The sequence below is a fragment of the Leucopleurus acutus genome (genome assembly GCF_964270905.1).
Source record: "Leucopleurus acutus genome assembly, chromosome: 14".
Classification (NCBI taxonomy): domain Eukaryota; kingdom Metazoa; phylum Chordata; class Mammalia; order Artiodactyla; family Delphinidae; genus Leucopleurus; species Leucopleurus acutus.
Genome location: NC_139156.1, coordinates 27,964,543 through 27,983,984, shown reverse-complemented (window position 1 = coordinate 27,983,984; position 19,442 = coordinate 27,964,543). Strand labels below are relative to the sequence as shown.

The following is a 19,442-nucleotide window of genomic DNA, read 5'->3' as shown; positions in this document are numbered from 1 at the left end:
ACACCATAATCTCTTCACTCTAAGGACCAGGCCTCCCTAGGTCACTGTCTCCACTCCCTCCAATGGTAGTGTCCACTATTTCAAACTATTCCTATGAGTCAGAAATTTTTCTTTCAGAACTCCTGGGGCAGCCAGCTTCTTCACATTGTCACTGCCTCAACTCTACACCTCCCAGCAGGGATGAGCTTTCTCCAGCCCAGGTGCAAGGATGGTTCATAGTTCCGGACTCTCTTCTTTCCCCTGCAGTCCCCGAAGCAAGTGCAAAGTCCTGGTTTTCCTAAGGATTTTTATTGATAATCACCAGGCAAACCCACACTGTCCTATGGAAGAGAGTCAGAGTCCCCCACATTTTATCCAAATATCTCGGAATCCTGAGGTCATTTCTTTGCCAGCTTCTCCTCAGGCTCCATCTCTGTCCTGGTTTACAGCCCCCTCAGTGTTCAGTGACATGTCTGGAGGTAGGCTCTTCCACTGAGTCTTCCTGGACTTTTTTTTTTTTTTTGCGGTACGTGGGCCTCTCACTGCTGTGGCCTCTCCTGTTGCGGAGCACAGGCTCCGGATGCGCAGGCTCAGCGGCCATGGCTCACGGGCCCAGCCGCTCCGCGGCATGTGGGATCTTCCCAGACCGGGGCACGAACCCATGTCCCCTGCATCGGCAGGCGGACTCTCAACCACTGCGCCACCAGGGAAGCCCATCTTCCTGGACTTTGCTGGGGAAGGCTAGGGGAGGTCACCACTCCAACTCCTCTGCAACATTGTACTCTCCCCACAAGAGAAAGTGTCCTCTCTGGCTTCCCCTTCTCTTTCACAGGGAAACCCTATAGGGAAGACATGAACCCCATGGGTAACTGGCAGTAGATCTCCAGATGCACAGAGGAAAAGGTTCACTGGCAAGTAGGAAGACATCTAGATATTGCTGTTCTCTCAGCTTCTACTTTTTTCACAAATCATGGCTATCCAGATGCTTAGGAAAGTTATTACCCTCCTTTGCTTTATTATTTTTTATTGACTTTAAAAAAAGTCATCACAGCAGAGTTCAGAGCACAGGGAGTGAGAGGCCCAGCGGGAGGTATTTCACAGAGTTACACACAGAAACGTTGGCTCAGAAGGCCAGGCACAGGGCGGGACTCAGCAGCAGCAGTGGTGGGACCCGCTGCCCTAGAAGTGGAGGGCGTGTGCTGAGGGGGCTTATGGGGAGGTGGTGACAGAGGAGCCTGCTGTCTGATGCTTTAGGACCCCTCCCCCACCACTCTCCTGCCCGCCCTGGAGTCCCCAGGGGGCTGGAGTCACAGCTGGGGCTGCCTGCAGGTGCTCCCAAATGCCTTGTTCCCGCTGTTGGAAGAAAAAATGACAGGTCATTTGGAGGAGGAGTTTGTGTCCCACTTTTCCTTTTACCTGGATCTGTTTCTCCAACCCCAGACACTCTCCTAGAGGCTAAGGCTGCCCTCAAGGCCAGAGCAACCAACTTCAGGTCTTCCCTCCAACCCCCACCTCCACGATTCACTGACTACTGGGAACATGTTGCCCCAGGAGCCTGAAACATTGGTCTTTCAAAAACGTTTTGCCTCGGGCTTCCCTGGTGGCACAGTGGTTAAGAATCTGCCTGCCAATGCAGGGGACACAGGTTCGAGCCCTGGTCCGGGAAGATCTCACATGCCTTGAAGCAACTAAGCCCGTGCACCACAACTACTGAGCCTGTGCTCTAGAGCCTGCGAGCCACAACTACTGAGCCCACGTGTCACAACTACTGAAGCCTGTGCGCCTAGAGCCCGTGCTCCGCAACAAGAGAAGCCACTGCAATGAGAAACCCGTGCACCAGAACAAATAGTAGCCCCCGCTCGCCGCAACTAGAGACAGCCCGCACACAGCAATGAAGACCCAACGCAGCCAAAAACAAATAAATAAATAAATGTATTTTTTTAAAAAAATGTTTTGCCTCTACCCACTGAGTGGAAAAGCTGGTAGAGTTCAACTGTGGGAGCCGAGAGGATCCAGGTGAGAGATCACTCACCATGCCTGGAAAGGGAGCCAGCTGCCCTTTCTTCTCCAGCGTCGGCAGCTTTGAGCCCATGGCATCAATCTGGGTCATGACTCCTTCCAGGACAGTCTCCAGCTGCACAACTCTCCTTGTGAGCCTGTGCAAGATTTGAGAGAGACCAAGGGAGCAGAAACGTGTGTGGAGGGCTGGGTGATTCCAGGGATAGGGGGTACAGAAGAGTGTGTGTCTGGATGGGAGCAAGGAAGGTAAGGCCCAGCCTTGTCAGGAGAATTAAAGGGGGAGAGGGGTTTTCCCTGGGGTAGTACAGGGAATTGGAAGGCTGTGGAAAGAAGCTCAAGGTAGGATGACATAAACACAGTCAGCCCCGGGCCCCCGGGCTGCACGTACATGTAGAATTCTTCTCCTGAAACCCAGCCACCTGCTTTGGCAGCCTCTGGACTCGACTCGCCTGGTGGGCTACTCACACTGGACCGGTGCAGGTTCTCAGTCTCAGCGGTGAGGGCCACCTGATCAGGAGGTCAGAGAGCAGAGAGAAGATGACTGGGAAGCCGTCAGGTCCTGCTCCATCACCTGCTCTACCGGGCTCGCGGGACCGGGCTTCGGGCTCCAGTGCTTGCTGTTCCCCTTCCCTCTCAGACTCTGGAGACAACAGAATCAGAATGGTCATGCTGAACACAAAGCTGGCCTAACCTCTGGGAGAGAATCACCTCCACAAGAAACAAAACACAAGCTCCTTGAAGCATTGATGAATGAGGCGCTCACTAGAAGCCAACTCCGTTTGGGAGAGCAGGGACAGTGTCCTGGTACTGTTCCTTTTACCCTTGGCTTTTTGGTCTATACTGGATAGGGATGAAGCAGGCATAGCAGGGGCAGCTAAGGATCAGAGTTGGAGAACCCCAAGGAGGAGGCAGCTGCTCAGAAGGAATTGTCAGGGATTCTCAGACAATTGGTCCTTTTCTCCCTAAGACGACGTTTTAGAGCAATGGTGATCAACCTTGGCTATGCACTGCAGTCCCTGGGGGGTTGTAAAAAGGACTGATGGCTGGGCCTCCCAGCTCCCCCAGAGATTCTGGTCTAGGGTGTGTGGCCTGAGCGTGAGGATTTTTTTAAAGCTCTCCGGGGCGTTCTAATATGCAGCAGTTTGAGAACCACTATTCTAGAGAGTTCTTTCCTGCCCATCTGTCAGAGAACTTCCAGTTTGGGCTTCTGTTCCAGGTGTGCTGGCAGGGAGGGTAGGGTGAGCAGTTTCCTTGTAGCCTGTCCACCAGCCAGGCTCACCCTTTCCTCCTCCAGGTCCTGCCGCATTTCTTCCTGCTCTTTCTCATCCAGGATGTGATTCCCATCTTAGTCAAACCTGGTGAAGGCAGCCGTGAGCTCAGTGATCTCATGCTCTATGTGCCCCAGCCTGAGGAGAACATGGTGGTGAAATGACTTCTGACCTGCCGTGGCTGGGAGCTTTCCGTTATGGACTCCCCACTCTTTTTTGCTAGACTCTGGCAAGAGCCTTGCTCTCTAGGGAAGAAGGGGGCCACACGAGAAAGCCAGGATATCCAAGATGTAGCGATTTGATCCCCCAAGAAATCACTTGAATCTATTTCTTCCTTCCCTGACTCCTGCTGACTAGGTTCAGGCCCTCATGATCTCCTAAAGGAATTACTGCGAAATCTCTTTGCCTCCAGATAACCTTCCCTCTCCCCCACACCCCCTGCCCTATGGTCTTCCCTTCCCCTGAAATCCATCCTTCATAATGCAATTAGAGTAATTAACCTTTCTAAAGTACAAGACTAAATATACCCCTTCCCTGCTTAAAATCCCTCCTGGGCACCCTATTCTTTGAATAGAGTAGTGGTGTTCAAGGCTTTTCCCAGTGTGACCTTAGCCCATTTCTCTGGCCTCATCTGCTCTGCCCGACCTTTCATCTGATATCTTGCAATGATCAGCTACTTATTACTCCTGTATATGTTGCTCAATTTCATACCTCTTTGCCTTTGTATATGCTTTTATTACCCCATGCTCCCTCTCTTCTAGTTACTTCTATTGTGGAACTTGTTCAGTGATTCTGTTTATTTGCTTACAGACTCTATGAACTCCTGGAGGACAAAGACTTTGTCTCATTCAACTGTGTGCCTGGCTCACAGCTGGTGCTCACAGTATATTTGTTCAATGCTTGTTAATATGTTTGACTGGGAAGCAGGGAGAGGATGGCTAAGGAAATAGACCTGTGTTTGTGGGGGAGCATAGAAGTAAGATCAGAGTTTTATGCTGATCTTAGTTGGGAATGAGGGACGTATATGATGATTAGGGTATCATTATTACACTAGTCCTAAGAGTTGTTCAACAAGGTCCAGAATATCATAGAACATTGTCAGAGTCCTTTAAACCAAGGGCACAGTTCTGAAGGTCAGGATCAGAGACCTATAAACCAAGGTCAAAGGCCTTTAAGCCAAGGTCAAAGGCCCACTGTCCAAGGTCAGAGGCTTATAGGCAAAGGATGTATGCTTGAGGGTCGAGGACTTACAGACCAATGTCAGGGAAGGTTGGATCTCTGGGTGCTCACTCCTTCAAGGTGTTGGTGAAATCCTCAAACTGGATCTTCTGCTCCCCACCCTGCAGGACCTTCTGCACGTCTGAAACCTGCTCCTTCCTCAGATGCAGCCTCAGGAGGGCCTTGTTGTAGCCCTGGAAGGGGAAAGGAAACAGGCACCAGTTCCCACAGCCTCCTCTTCATCTCTTACTCCCACGCCCACCCACAGGGTGACAGGATCCCAGGGATAAGCTGAAGGCACACATGGGCACAGGCCCCTAACCAGTCAGGCACAGACCAGGACACAGAGCCTCGGACCTGGGCCCTGATGCACATGTGTGGCTCAAGGAGACTAAGTAGTCACCTGTTTCAGGAGGTCCGAAAGCTGTAGCTCATCCTTCTGTCCAGCCAACTCCTCTTTGACCTCTGAGTATGTGTCACTGATGATGGCCAGAAACATATTCTGGAGGACAAAACAGGGACTGGGGTCCTTACTCCCAGACCCATTAACAGCATCGAGCCCATTGACCCTATTAATGTCCCAGACACATGTTCTAAAAGGGCCAGTGCTTTCAGCCCCAGCTCTGCAGCCCACTAATCCCCACATCTCTGGGTCCCCAGAGCCCAGCCTTTCAGCACAATTCCATTACAGATGGGTCATGCTCCCTCATCAACCGGGTGTCCTCACTCAACTGCTGCAGTAACGACCACAAAGATACCCCAACATATGCCACAGACCCCCTCCATGTAAGAGTCCACCAGTCACTGAAGCCAGAAACTTTCCACGGTGAGAGTAAAATTGTGCTCTCTTTACCATCCATCCCCAATCCATGTCTGTATCCCCTTCCACTGATCAAATAAAGAAACACACTGGCTTTCCTGATAAAAATCAAACCCAGATCTTTCATTGCTGGCAGGGAGAGAGAGCAAATACAAAACAGTGGCAGTAGAAAAAGCCAGAGATCCCCAGAGGAAGGGGAGTCTTAGAGAATAGGCGGAGAAGCTTCTAGGGGCAGTCTCTTCTCCTCATGAGGCACTTTTCCTTCTCCTTCCATCCTTGGAGGATAGGGGTTTGATTTTAGTGAGGGAGCCTGCAGATTTCCTTATACTGTGCAAACTGCCTAACTGTGCTGACCACACATTAGCCAGCTCTCAGAAAATCCGGAAGCTCTTCCCTCCCCCACCTCTCCACCCTTGATTTGAGAAACCCATCATAATCATTAGTGCAGAACATGGAGGGGGGTCAAACCCCCAGCCTGCAGGCCATCCACGTCTCCACCCCTCAGGTTCCCAAATCCCCACCCCTCAGAGGGACCCTCACGAGGAGCACAAAGAAGACGAAGAAGACATAGGTGAAAAAGTAGGCTGGTCCCAGGATGCGGTTGGCATTGTTGATAGCATTGTAGTCAAAATCCCCAAGGATGATCCGGAACTGAGTGAAACTTAGAGACCGGGGTCTGGGACTCACCCAGAGCCCGACCACAACGCTGACCCCATCCCAATTTCCTCCCTACCGCTCTTCAGTGAACTCAGACCCGTCCCTGCACCTCCGCCCAATCTGATGGAGACAGAACAGGGTGCAGAGACACTGAGCACACACACCAGGGCTTCCAGGAACTCATACAGATGCTTAAGCACAGACACGCCCACGTCCACATACCCAGCTGCCCCAAGGATACACACATCCACAGAGCTGGAGGGTGAGGGGCCAGGGAGGAGTGAAGGGGCAGAACACACACATGCACTTGATGAAAGTGTTGAAGCTTTCCACTTGGGTCCCAAAAAGCAGGTAGCCCAGCTGGGCGTAGGCAAAAAACACGATGAAGAACAGGACGGCGAAGCCCAGGATGTCCTTGGCACAGCGGGCCAGTGTGGAGGAGAGCTGGGTCATGGTCTTACTGAAGCTGATGTACTTGAATATCTGGAAGGGCCATGTTGAACCAAGCAATTAGGGAAGAAAACAGAAAAGCCTGGAACGGTCCATCCCAGGGGCCTAAGGGGGCCACAGGAGTTGCCACACCAGACAAGGAAAATGAGACAAGTCCTGAGGAAGGGAGAACGCGTGCCCTGAGGTGTTGCTGGGGGTGAGGAATCCCAGGGTACCTTGATCCAGGCAAAGAAGAGGTTGACAGCGTTCATGTTGTATTGTGTCTGCCAGAAGGCGAGGAACTCAAAGTCAGCATACGTGTTTGGCTGCTGCAGAAGCTTCCCCATCAGCCGATTCACCTCGAGGGTTCGGAATATGTGGAAGCCCACATCCATGATGGAGAGCTGTTACAACAGGACCCGGGGGGTGTCAGAGAGTCAAGAGGATCTCAAGGGAAGTTCAACAGTGAGGTCCCAGGGGTGAGCTACGGTGCGTAAGACAGGTGGGAAGAAAAACCACATCCTTCCCTGCTGCGTTGTTGACTATCTCAGGTTCAAAAGGAACAGGATAGGATGATTGGGGAACGTCTTAAAGCCCAAGAGAAGGCTTTAGGGCCAGTGGTAAATATGTAGGTTGTAAAGGACCATGGAGAAATGGAGCCAAGCAATTTTATTTCCCCCACCACTTCCCAGCCTTGGTCAGAAATTAATGTGTCCTGTTAATAGGAAGGTGACAAAGATGAAGAGGCAGAAAATTTTAATAGGAGTGAAGAGAAAAGGCGGGAGGGTGTCAAGGGGACAGGTCATGAAGGCAAGAGACAGAAGAGGAACTTAATATCAAGTACAAAAATAAAAGAGCAGGGCCTGGATCATAAGCCAGAGGGAGAGGGGATATAGAGACAGGATTTTTCCAGGGCTGAGCCAGGGGAACATCAGCCTTTGGTTTAGGGAGCTGTTACTCAGTGATTTGACCAGAAGTCACAAGGAGGACTTGGGACTCCAAAAGGAATAACTTGGAGCCCCTATCAGGGTAGATTCCTTCCACCACCCCATATGTCCCAAGTCTAAGATATCTGTCCCTCACCAAGATGACCACCAGGTCCAGAATGTTCCAGATGCTGCTGAGGTAACGAAGCAGGTGGATGTGGAGCTCCAGGCTCTCCTCCACTATGTAGTAGAAGATGAAGATGCAGAAGATGATCTCACAGCCAATGATAAAGAAGTCCCACTTGCCGACACAGCGGATCAGCTTAACTGTGCAGATTTGCCAGGATGGGATGGTACCTCCTGTAGCTGGAAACTCCACCACCAGTCTGTGGGAGGAGGGGGAGATGTCTGGTAGGGCCTGGGCTGAAACAGTTCTACCCATCCCCTCCCCTCCCCACCCCCACCATAGGGTACAAGTTTAGGGAAGGGTCTCCAGCAGAGGAGAAGGGAATCAGGAGCCATGGATGGAGGGAAGGCAGGGAACGGGGACCCACCTCAGAACACAGAAAAGATTAATGTTGGCGTTGTAGACTGAGAAGTCAATGAAGACCACCCGACTGCCCCTGTCCAGCCACAGGCCCTCCTGAAGGTCCCTGAGTGCCTCTGCACTAGCCTCTCGAGATCCTGGAAGGTCCAGGTGGTAGCCACCTCCGCTGTAGGTTGTGAGCTGGCCCCAGTGAGAGGAGCCCCCCAGCTCATCCTGCGAGTGGTAGGTCTATCTGTCACAGAAGAAGCCATCTGAGCAGAGAGGTCTGAACCAGCCCCAGAAGCTGGTCTCCCAAGGCAACGGCAATACTTTATAATTGTCTTGGCTTTACAGTTTCATATATATATATATATATATATATATATATATATATATATATATATATATAAAATATATTTCACATATATTACCTTGTTTAATATAACTATTTGAGGAGGGGAGGGTAAATATTATCTACATTTTACAAATGAGGAAACTAAGACTCAGATATCTGAGATAATCCAACTAGTTAGTGGCAGAACTGAAACTCAAATGTAAATCTCCTGATTTTCACGTTGTCACCAAGCCTATGGATGACAAACCCAAGCCCACTTTTTGACTCCAGCCTGAGTAGTCCCCATAAGGGAAGCACCCGGCCCACATAAGCCAGAAAAGACCCCTTCTGCTCTTGTAGTTTTGCACCTGTCTACTTAACCCTATGATTTTCTGTTCTGTCCACAAACTTTCCTCCCTGGACCCTTATTTCCTTCCCCTTCTTCCTGTCCTATCCACACATCTCCCGTTTCTTCCCTAATTCCTCATCCATCCTTGGCCCCTTTCTGCCTTCCGCTATTAGTTCCAAGGGTCAGACTCTTCCAAATGACTCGTGTGGCAGCATCAATGTTTCATCCATTCTCCATACCCCTGAGGGAATTCTGGGCAAGAAAGGATGCTTCCTCTGGCAGGACTGCCTCCAGAGTAGGGCAACTGTGACTGTGACCTGTGTGTGGAAACAAGTCCAGAGGCTATGGCTCTGTCTGCTAACACACCCTCTCTGTTCCTCAGTGACCCCAGACCAAGGTCTCCAAACAGTCACAGATGGGTCTCAGAGAGATGTCCCCCAGCTCCCCCAAGTACCCCCAAGGCTCCTTAAGACTCAATGGAAGTGGTTCCCAAACCTGGGATGGTGTCAGGCTCAGAGGGGCAAGCCCTGCGACACTGGTGGGGGGACTCACTCACGCTATGCCACTGAGGAGACCAAAGGGGAGTTGTTCTTCTTTGTCTGGGGAGTAGACGTCGTGGCAGCTCAGAAAGTCCTCGTGGAAGTCCTCGTGCACCACTCAGGAGTCATTGCGGACCCTCAGCTGCCACAGCCTCGGAGCCCCCAGCAGCAGGTTCTCATAGTAGATGAAGGAGTGGGAGCCACGGCCCAGGCTCTGGTTGTTGTACCATTTGGTCTAATACAAACTGTCCAGTAGTGGGCCCTGGGCAAACTAGACCGCGAACTGGGCTGAACCTGACCCAGCCTCATCCTGACCCTTACCCTTAGAATGACCTTTTCCCACACTCCCTGACCCCTCCAGCTTGTCTCCAGTATGCTTCTGTTGGACTCTTCAGCTGAGTCATGAACCTTGGCCAGATCTTAGCCTGATGTGGCCTTATTCTTTATTTAAAATACAGTTTGAAATTCTGCCTTACCTCTGATTCTCAATACTAGTTGAAGTACTGACTTAAATCTCTGATTATCATCCTGATTTCTAACCTATCACTACCTGAACTCTGTCTAGTCTGATCCTTTAATTCATGCCTGATCCTTTGACTCGGCCTGATTCTGGAATGACCTGGTCTCTGGATATGGCCTTATCCACTGTCCACTGACATCCCTGAACCCTGGCCTGTGGCCTCAGGCTTTAGGCCATTAAGAAGAAGAGGGGAGGGACAGAGGAGATCTCATACTCACATCCCAGAAGTCGGCCATGCTGCTGATGGCCTGGAAGGAGACTCCAGTGTCTGATGGGGTATGTAAGAAGAGCTCAGACCTCACTTTGGTGTAGTAATAGGCGCCGGAGCTTGTCATTCCATAGGTCACTAGAAACCAACCCAAGAGGCTGTCTCTTGAACACTGTTCCCTTCTCCATTATCCAGAGGGGACAGGAAAGCCTCTGCCCTGAGGCCAAAGATGCCACCCGGATGGGACCTATCCCCTAGAGTTGGCTAAGGAGGCTGACGGTTGCATTGGGGAAACCAGGGAATACATTAGGGAAGAGTTGTGGTTATAAGCTCTCTTTCTCTCTTCCCAACTCACCTCAGAAAGACTGAACTCCACTCAGTAATTATCTCTTGACATCGTCATTCTGAATATTCACTTTTCTCTTCCGGAACCAGCTTAACCTCCTAGTTCCTACTCCCCAGAGCCAGGAAATTTCTACCTTCTGCATCAGGTAGTGCTTCCTTTTATTTGTCCTCTATTAATGCCCTTGGGAAAATGCCTCCAAATTCTAGCGTATGCCAAGGCCCTGGTCAAATATCGTACAATGGAGATGTGGTATCCTGGACCTTGGAGTCAGCGACTCTGCAGTCATGGGAGTAGGAGGTAGGCATGGCACCTCTGGCCCTGGTGCATCCTGATGGGCACAGTTGTCTCCTGAGAGAGAGACTCAGAGCATCCCCAGATCAAAATAAAACATGGCCTTTGCCCTGAAGAACTAGATCTCCCTTGACCACCCTAATACACACATCTGAAGTAGGGCTGTCAAGGGACGCTATAAGTTTTCTGGTTAAAGGCACAATTTGAAGTGTATAAGCCATTTACTTCATAGATTGCCCCTCAATTTAGATTTGTTTGATATTTCCTTGTGTTTAAATTCAGATTATACATTTTTGGCAAGGAATATCAAAGAAGGAGACTGTGTCCTTTTCAGTGCATGATATTAGGAGGCATAAATTGTGTAACTGTATTATTACTGGTGATATTAACTTTGATCCCTTGTTAAGGTGGTATCATCCAGCTTTCTTCAATATACAATTATTATTTTTCTCTTTGTAATGAATACATATTCTGTGGGGAAATACTTGGAAACTATGCAAATATCCTGTTATTCATCAATCTTTCACTTACTAGTTTTAGCATCCTTTGACAACTTTTGCCTAATTATTACTATTAAGGTTGTCAAGCTGTGATTTTCTCATTCCATCATTCCTTCTGCATTTATTAGTTGGCATTCTCTTCAGGAAGAGCTTTTCCTTCTTCCTCATTAATTTATTCATGTATATATATCAGTATGAACTCATGGATTCCTGTCTTTTCTTTAAAATATTTATAATTCTATAAAACTTTTTATAATTTGTCAATATTTTGAATTGTTACTCAGTTTTTTAGCCAGGTCATGAAAAACAAAGAAATTGTCCTAAAATACTAAAGAACCATGAAAACTACATGCAATATGTGCATCCAGTTAGGATTATATCCTGGACCATAATTTTTTTCTTTTGCTGTAAAGGCTATTAGTGGAATAATTGGTGAAACTGTAATAAGGTCTGTTCATTAGATGATAGTACTGGATCATCGATAATTTCCTGACTTTGATCATTTCCTTGTTTTTACAAAATACACATTAAAGTATTTAGAAATAACAGGACATTATGTCTGCAGTTTACCCTCAGACAGTTGTGTGTGTATATGTGTGAAGAGAAAGAGGCGGGCAGAGAGAGAGAATGATAAAGGAAAAGCAAGCATGGTACAATATTCGTATTTGGGAGATCTGGGTGAAATAGATGTAAGAACTCTTTGTATTACTCTTGTAACTTTTCAGTCCACTAATTAAACTTTAAATCAAAAAGTTAAATCAAAAAATTTTAAGTAGGATTTGTCAGCCTCTTGTGAGCAATTCCCTTTAAGAATTTTATTTTCAAATCTTGGAACATATTTTATTCCCTTTCTGGAACGGGAATGCTTTGGTGTGGACTGAAGTTCATCCACAGTCTTGGGGGAAAGAAAGGCCGGTGAGTGGTCCCAGATTAGGCACAAGCAACATCATACGTTTCCAGGAGGAAATCAGCAAAAAGAAGGCATTATTATTTCACATTTCCGCATTCCACTCTATTAATTCCAAGAAATGACTTGACTTCTCTCTAAATCAAATCTGTGATTCCCATCCTCAGTATCTGTAGGACTCAGACTCAACTCTTCTGGATCTGGAAAATGGATTGGAAATCAAACTTCTGTCTGCTGAGGGTCCGCCGCAGTTAGAACTGATGGTCAGTGAGCTGAACTTTTCCTAAAGACATTGCTGATTAAATTGTTATACCTCTAGATGGCCACTAGGTGGTAGTCACGGCTATATCTTTTCCTCCTCTCCAATTCTCCAAAGTTACCACGCAAAATCAGTATTTCTCTGAACAGATTGTCAACCCTTTACGGAGGCATAACATCACTGATTATTATCCAAGACAGTAAAGACTATGTATTCTAAGAAAAATGGTTTCACCTAGTCAAATGCCCACTGATACTCAGAACACCTAATATATGCCCTATGTTAAGTGCTTGATATGCTTATTTCATTTAATCCTACAACAACCTTATGTATTAGGTGCTATTATTTCCCAGTCTCAGAGGGCTGAAGTCACTTTCCCAAGGTAAACAACTAAGGGAGCCAGGATTCAAATGCAAATCTGTTTGTCTCCATAGTAAACTAATTCTGTTCTGCTTTAAGGACAGCACTATATCCAAAAGGTAGAAGTTACAGGAGGGAAAACTTAAGTTTCATAAAAGGCAGAGATTCCTAACCATTAGTGCTTCCTATTAAGAAAAGGACCACACTTCACAAACATCCATTTTGCCCCTGAGAGTGTCAGCAAAGGACCATCTGCTGAGGATCACGTGGAAGGGGTTCCTGCAATGGGCAGTGGCTGGCCTTCCTGGAGCCTTCCTTTAAGATCCAGTGAAGGAGTGGAGTTGCTCTGTGTGCTTCAAAAGGTAACACTAGGCCAGAGAAAGGACAGGAACCAGAATTTGTGTCAGTATATCAAATGTCAGTATGTCAGCACTTTAACACCTTTTAGGTGCAGTGAGGGCCTCATTCCAGGAAATTTTCAGACACTGGACAATGACTGCATGAGAATGCTGTGAAAGGGATTCAGAGACCAGGTGGCCACATCCACTACAGGGAATCTGATGTTTTTTCTTTTGGACAGAAACTAAATTCTCCTATATATTATATCATGCCTTTTACCCTTGGCTTCAGGTCAAATTCACAGTTGCTGAATAATAACAATAATCACTACTACTGACAATTATTATTCACCAGGCTTTGAATACATTTTCTCCCATAATCCTGAAAAAAAACCTCATAAAGTAGTAGGAACTATCTGTATTTTATGCAGATAACTGAAATCCAAAATGTTATTAAATAATTTGTCCAAAGATCAGATAGCAAAGAGGTAGACTTGAATTCAAACTCAGGTCTGATTCTCTCCAAAGACCCTGAATTTAGCCACTGCTCTACATTATACTAACATATCACTCCACTACTCAAAATCCTTCTGATTAGGGACCTGACTCTCCTTCCAAAGGTCAATCCAGATGGTTAGGATTGTGCACGTTTATAAGGTATCCTTATAAGAAAACTATTTGAAGAGTTCAATATCTGGGTCAGGAGGCAAATTATGAAAGCAGTTGGTAAACTCAAAAGATCAGCAACTTAAAAGAAGCTTCAGGGACTTCCCTGGTGGCTCCGTGGTTAAGAATCCGTCTGCCAATGCAGGGGACACGGATTCGATCCCTGTTCCAGGAAGATCCCACATGCCGCGGAGCAAAGATCCCACATGCCACGGAGCAGCTAAGCCCGTGCACCACAACTACTGAGCCTGCATGCCACAACTACTGAAGCCTGTGCACCTAGAGCTCGTGCTCCGCAACAAGAGAAGCCACTGCAATGAGAAGCCCGCACACCGCTTGCTGCAACTAGAGAAAGCCTGCGCACAGCAACAAAGACCCAATGCACCCCAAAAAATAATAATAAATTAATTTTTTAAAAAAAGAAGCTTCAAATTTCTTCATTCTGGTATAAGTGAATAAATGTATATAAATCTGTATGAAGAATCATACTCTGACATAGATGAGTCTCGAAGGAAAAAAATCGCAGGCATAAAAATGTTACCTGGGTTATTTACAACATCAAAAAATTACAAGCAACCTAAATGTCTTACAGAGAGGCAATAAATTATAGATAATTATAAATAACTTTTATCACTGAGCCACTTAATGGAGTATGATACAACCATTGAAATGGTAATAAAAGCAAAATGCAAAATTGTTTTGCTGCTATCATTACATTTAAATATTTTAAAAATAGTAAATATATAAAACCTTAAAGGAAAATTGGACTTTTTAATGAATAGTATAATAGGCAGATTTTATTTCTCTTCATTCCCATGGAGTTCAATTAATGCTACAATAATAGAACATAAAAATAATAAAATCATTTTTAAAATCTTTCTACCTATTTGTTTTCAAGTCACAGGATGAAATTTCCAGGTGCTGGATGCTATATTGGGCTTTGTGACTACTTCCTAAGACCCTCTCTTGGTTCATACCATGATTTTATTTGAGGTACCACACCTCTACTAAGCATCTCACATATGTTGCCAGATGCTGAATCCACAGCTGGCTCTAGGACTTGGACAGGGAGCTCAGTGCTAAGCTAATCCACAAATACCCCTCCCTTGGTACCATTATCAGTTCAGGGATGGGCATGTAATCCATTTGAGATCAAGAACTCATGAAGAGAGATTTCTGGAACATTTTGGGACCTACTGTCTCTTACTAGATATGAATAAGAAAGCCCCAGATGATCCAGACTTAGTATGAAACTGATTGTGCAGCTGAGAGAACTGAATAACAGAAACAGGTGAGTCTTTGATGATGTCCTTAAGCCACTGGATTGATCAGCCCTGAACCCTGTCCTCCTTTGGACTTTCATTACCTAGACAAAAAATTCCATTCAGGTTTAAGCCTGTTTTCACTGGATTTTATTTTATTGTGACATATTCCTTACTTATAGGAAAACCACGACATTTTCAAAAAGATTGCATTATTTCTGAGGAAAATGGAGCTAGAAAAGCTTCTGCTACTGTCTGAACGTCTCTAGAGGGCTGTGGATGACTTTAGCATATCTGTGACAAAGTCTACATTAATTAAAATACATTATTACCCTATATTGAAGAGAGTTTGCTGACTAGGTCAACTGAGGATGATATTCTAGGAATACCATTCATTTCTCAAAGCTTTCTGAACTATATTTTTGGGTAAAGTCAGGTTTCTAGAATATCATGAAATTTATACACACAAACATATATATGTGTGTTTACAAATATCTAAATTGTACATATATGCACACATATATGTATGTATAGAGATACATAAATATATATATATATATATATATATATACACGTATGTAAATATATATCCCTACTCCTAAAAATTGCCTTTATAGAGTAAGGATATTATACAGATTTTAAGGGAGGCAGATATAAAACACAGTCAAAAGAAAAGTAGCTCCAATCTTTAACATTGCTTTTATCCACTGTGATATTCCATGTTTCTTACATAAAATCCAACAAAGCCAATTCTTCCCAGAGTTAGCATCTTCTTATTAACTGGTGTGCTCTTTCTTACTCACAATGAGAACTACTCAATCTATTTGTGTTTTCTTCTTTGCTTTGGTTTCCAGGCACCTCAGGCTTTGTTCTCACTTGCAGTGCATTTGTTTATCTTAAGTTATCTTCCTTCCCTATCTCTTCCCAGTCTTTTGTTAAGTCTTTTTATTACAATTCTAAAGGGTTATATTTTATTGTATCTGTGTTTTAAAAACATTTATTTATTTATTTATTTGGCTGCTCTGGGTCTTAGTTGCGGCATGCGGGATCTTTTTTTTTTTTCAGTCATGGCATGAGGGATCTAGTTCCCTGACAAGGCCCTGCATTGGGAGAGAGTAGTCTTAACCACTGGGTCCCTGTATTTGTGCTTTTTAATGTAAGTGGCTCAGATTCCTTTTGGACATAGGTGGGGCATAAGTATATTGTAATTAACTAAGTGCGACTGTAATAATTATTATTAATCATCATCATCGTGAGCTTGAATAATAATTTGATTTTATCCATTCCAATATTTATAGTAGAAACCAAATATTCTTGTCCTCTTTTTTGAAGTGCTGGAAGACCTTCCCAGATCAGAGCAATAAGAAGTCAGCAGTTGCTTTGTGCCTCTCCTTTCCCGGGTGATTGCCACACAGGTTATCATCATGCTACTGGGCTCCTTCCCTGTCCCTAATTACTATTTAAGGGAACATAGCCATCCTTTTCTAACAGCACTCTTTCTGAGCAGGAACGAGATCCCTTCTCTCAACTAATTGACAAAGAACCTTGAAGAGCTGGGGTGCTTCTGCCAGCAAGTGTATAATTCCTTTATGTGTCTACACTACTCCTCTGTTGGAAACTCTGTGCCTTCAAGTGTTTGACATGCAAAAGCCAACTGCTAACTGGCTAGCTCTGAGGAAAAGCATTGAGGATGCTTCTCTAGAAAAATGGAGGTCTCTTTCACCCCAATCCCAGCCCTGGCAGTCATTATGTGGATAGAACTTCCACTGTGATAACAGTCCTCCCACTGTTGAAGAGTTGGAAGTTCCTTGGGCTTTACCAATTCTATATATTTAACCAACAGCTCCTCTGATGGTCTTTTCCTGAGCCTCTCTTATCACCTGGCTTGCTGAGAAGCTCTCTGAAATATCTTGACCTATTTATTAGGACACTGGATCCTGTTTGGCTTTGGTCATGTAAATAATTTGGAGGGAAATAAGGTCTATGATTATCCCTACAGGGTGAGTCTACTATCTTGTGAAATAAAATACAATGCCCTGAACTCACCCTTCTTAATGCCTCCCCAACAGCCTCTGATGATAGTTTCACAATAGCTTAGCTAAACACTTTAACACTCATTCCTGATGGAAAAGAACCATATCTCATCAGCTTCCATTATGATTTATGTCAGGGAGGTTATAAGTTCCTTGATTTCTCCAGATTCCATTAGCTGTTACTGCTCCCATGCCAAACTATGGGCACGATTTACTCTTCCCCTACCTGGCACAAACTGCTAGTTATTCCCCAATAGCTTTCCTCTCCTTCTTGCATAATAATATAATTTTATCTAGGGGCACATGGCTGCCCAACTAAACATCACATTATCCAACTTCCCTTGCAGCTAGGTATAGTGACATTTGAATAAATTTTGGCCAATGGAATACAAGTGAAGTGACATGTTCCCATGTACATCTCTGACTTATGTCCTTAAAAGGAAGGAAAATGCTTTCCCTTTCTATTTTCCTACTTCCTGTTGGCTAGAGCATGGACATAAGAGCAGGAGCTGGAACATGAGACAGATGCCATATGTTGAGGATGGCAAAGCAATAAGGTAGAATGAGCCTGGGCCTCACATGATTGTGGAGCCCCACATTAGTCCAGGGCTTCTTATACCTCAGATTGTTACATGACAGAGAAACAAGCTTCTATCTTATTTAAGCCACTGTTATTGCAGCTAAACCAACATCCCAACTGAAGCAATTCATATGAATACATCCATATCAGAAGGGTACTTTGCAAAAGGAACTTTTCTAAGAAAATTAGGATAAGCATAGAGGGAAAAAGAGTTGAAGTCAACAAGCTGTTAGCACAAAATTCCTATCCTAAGAAAAGCCAAGTCTAATCTCAGACCTCTTGGTTGAAACCATTTACTGGATACACAGAACATTTTTCCTTTTCTTAGTACGATGTCCCCTATTAAGAAATTCTTTTGCTGTCAGGACTTCCCTGGTGGTCCAGTGGGTAAGACTCCGCGCTCCCGATGCAGGGGGGCCAGGTTTGATCCCTGATCAGAGAACTAGATCCCGCATGCATGCTGCAACGAAGATCCCACAACTAAGACCCAGTGCAGCCAAAATAAATAATAAATAAACAAATAAATACAAAATGAAAACGTTTTTTAAAAAAATAAATTGTTTTGTTGTTCTTCTTGGGCAATTCCTCCCTTCACTCTCTTCTTTGCTTGCCATTCCACTGACACATTCTGATTAATGCTATTGGATCATCCAAAGTTGGATTCCAAATACCTTATGGTTCTTAAGATGGAGAGTAGGCAGAAGAAAGTTGGGACCTGGAAATGAGGAAAGGGTTAAGTCCTCAGAGTGTTCACTGAAGGATTTCACATCAGTGTATCTAAGAGAATACAGCTGAGAGAACTATATCACTCACAGCTGCCTTGGTAACTAAGCATTATCAAGCCTTTTAGGACTTACGTTGAGAGGATTAAAGTTGTAGAGAACCTATGACTACACATGGCCCGTTTCTTCTTAGGAAATCAGATTCACGGCCAAAGGGTTATGAGTTGCTTTTGAAGGAATCCAATCAGGCTGAAGGTGATCATTCTGAGAAGTGGAGAATGAATCCAAGAACTGACCAGTGATCCCCCTAAAATTTCTGATAGCTCTGAGATCTTATGACAGGGGTAAGAAAGACCTATAAATATGTGTCCATGCTGAATCAATTTCGTAACAGATTATCTCAGGGGATGAAATACTGAAATAAGATACCTACGTGATTGAAGATGGGACTAGGGAACAGGCCACAAGAATACACTTGTGATCAGCTGCTGGAATTTCTCTGTTCTGTTCAATTTCTTAGTGCAGATGCAAGAGCGAGCAAAAGCAATTGATTCTTATAGATTTAATATAACCTTAGCTGATGGATTGTAAACTGTTACATGGTTTCAGAACCACTTGAAAAGTTTATTAAGACAGCAGTTAAACCAGGAGGTCAAAGGCCCTGAGGAAGATGGATGGTCTTCTTCAGGGCCATCCTGGAAAGAAAAAATACTGCCCCCCAAATAGCATAGTTCTTGTCCAAAAACCTCAAGACATAGAATGAACTTCAGCAATATCAGGAGAGATATATGACATATATAGCTTTGGTCTTTAAGAAGGGCACACTGTTTCAAGAGAAGATGCCAACTGGGGTATAACATAAGAGGCCTGCCTCAGTATGGGTTTTTTTACTAGCTGATGAGTCAGAAGTGGTTCTACACATATCCTCCTAGAAGGTTATAGAGTAAGATTGTGCTTGCTCTTATCTGTGTTTCCCTGAAAGATTTTGCCTGAGATCTCCCAGAGACTGATCATCTTGAAAAAAGCCAAGGCCATGGAGAGTACTATAGACCTGAGGTTTAAAGACTTTGCTGCCTAGGACTTCCCTGGTGGCACAGTGGTTAAGAATCCGCCTGCCAATGTAGGGGACACAGGTTCGATCCTTGGTCCGGGAAGATCCCACATGCCGCGGAGCAACTAAGCCCGTGCGCCACAACTACTGAGCCTGCGCTCAAGACCCCGTGAGCCACAACTACTGATCCCACGTGCCACAACCACTGAGGCCCACGAGCCTAGAGCCCATGCCCTGCAACAAGAGAAGCCACTGCAATGAGGAGCACGTGCACTGCAACAAAGAGTAGCCCCCGCTTGCCACAACTAGAGAAAGCCCACGTGCAGCAACGAAGA

At 45.4% G+C, this 19,442-nt stretch overlaps 1 protein-coding gene across 1 annotated transcript in view; it reads right to left on the bottom strand.

The window, feature by feature from the left end:
• Positions 1 to 1,286: 1,286 nt before the first annotated feature.
• Positions 1,287 to 19,442, bottom strand: part of PKD2L1 (polycystin 2 like 1, transient receptor potential cation channel) — a gene marked incomplete at both ends in the record, with an annotated part of 34,024 nt that continues 15,868 nt past the window's right edge. The window contains 17 exon segments of the mRNA XM_082854074.1: positions 1,287 to 1,322; positions 1,324 to 1,332; positions 2,012 to 2,135; positions 2,387 to 2,505; positions 3,278 to 3,343; positions 3,347 to 3,404; positions 4,557 to 4,678; positions 4,888 to 4,986; positions 5,845 to 5,965; positions 6,263 to 6,444; positions 6,627 to 6,794; positions 7,474 to 7,702; positions 7,871 to 8,091; positions 9,081 to 9,182; positions 9,186 to 9,299; positions 9,303 to 9,335; positions 9,803 to 9,930. Of these exon segments, the coding sequence (XP_082710200.1) occupies positions 1,287 to 1,322; positions 1,324 to 1,332; positions 2,012 to 2,135; positions 2,387 to 2,505; positions 3,278 to 3,343; positions 3,347 to 3,404; positions 4,557 to 4,678; positions 4,888 to 4,986; positions 5,845 to 5,965; positions 6,263 to 6,444; positions 6,627 to 6,794; positions 7,474 to 7,702; positions 7,871 to 8,091; positions 9,081 to 9,182; positions 9,186 to 9,299; positions 9,303 to 9,335; positions 9,803 to 9,930 (1,931 nt within the window).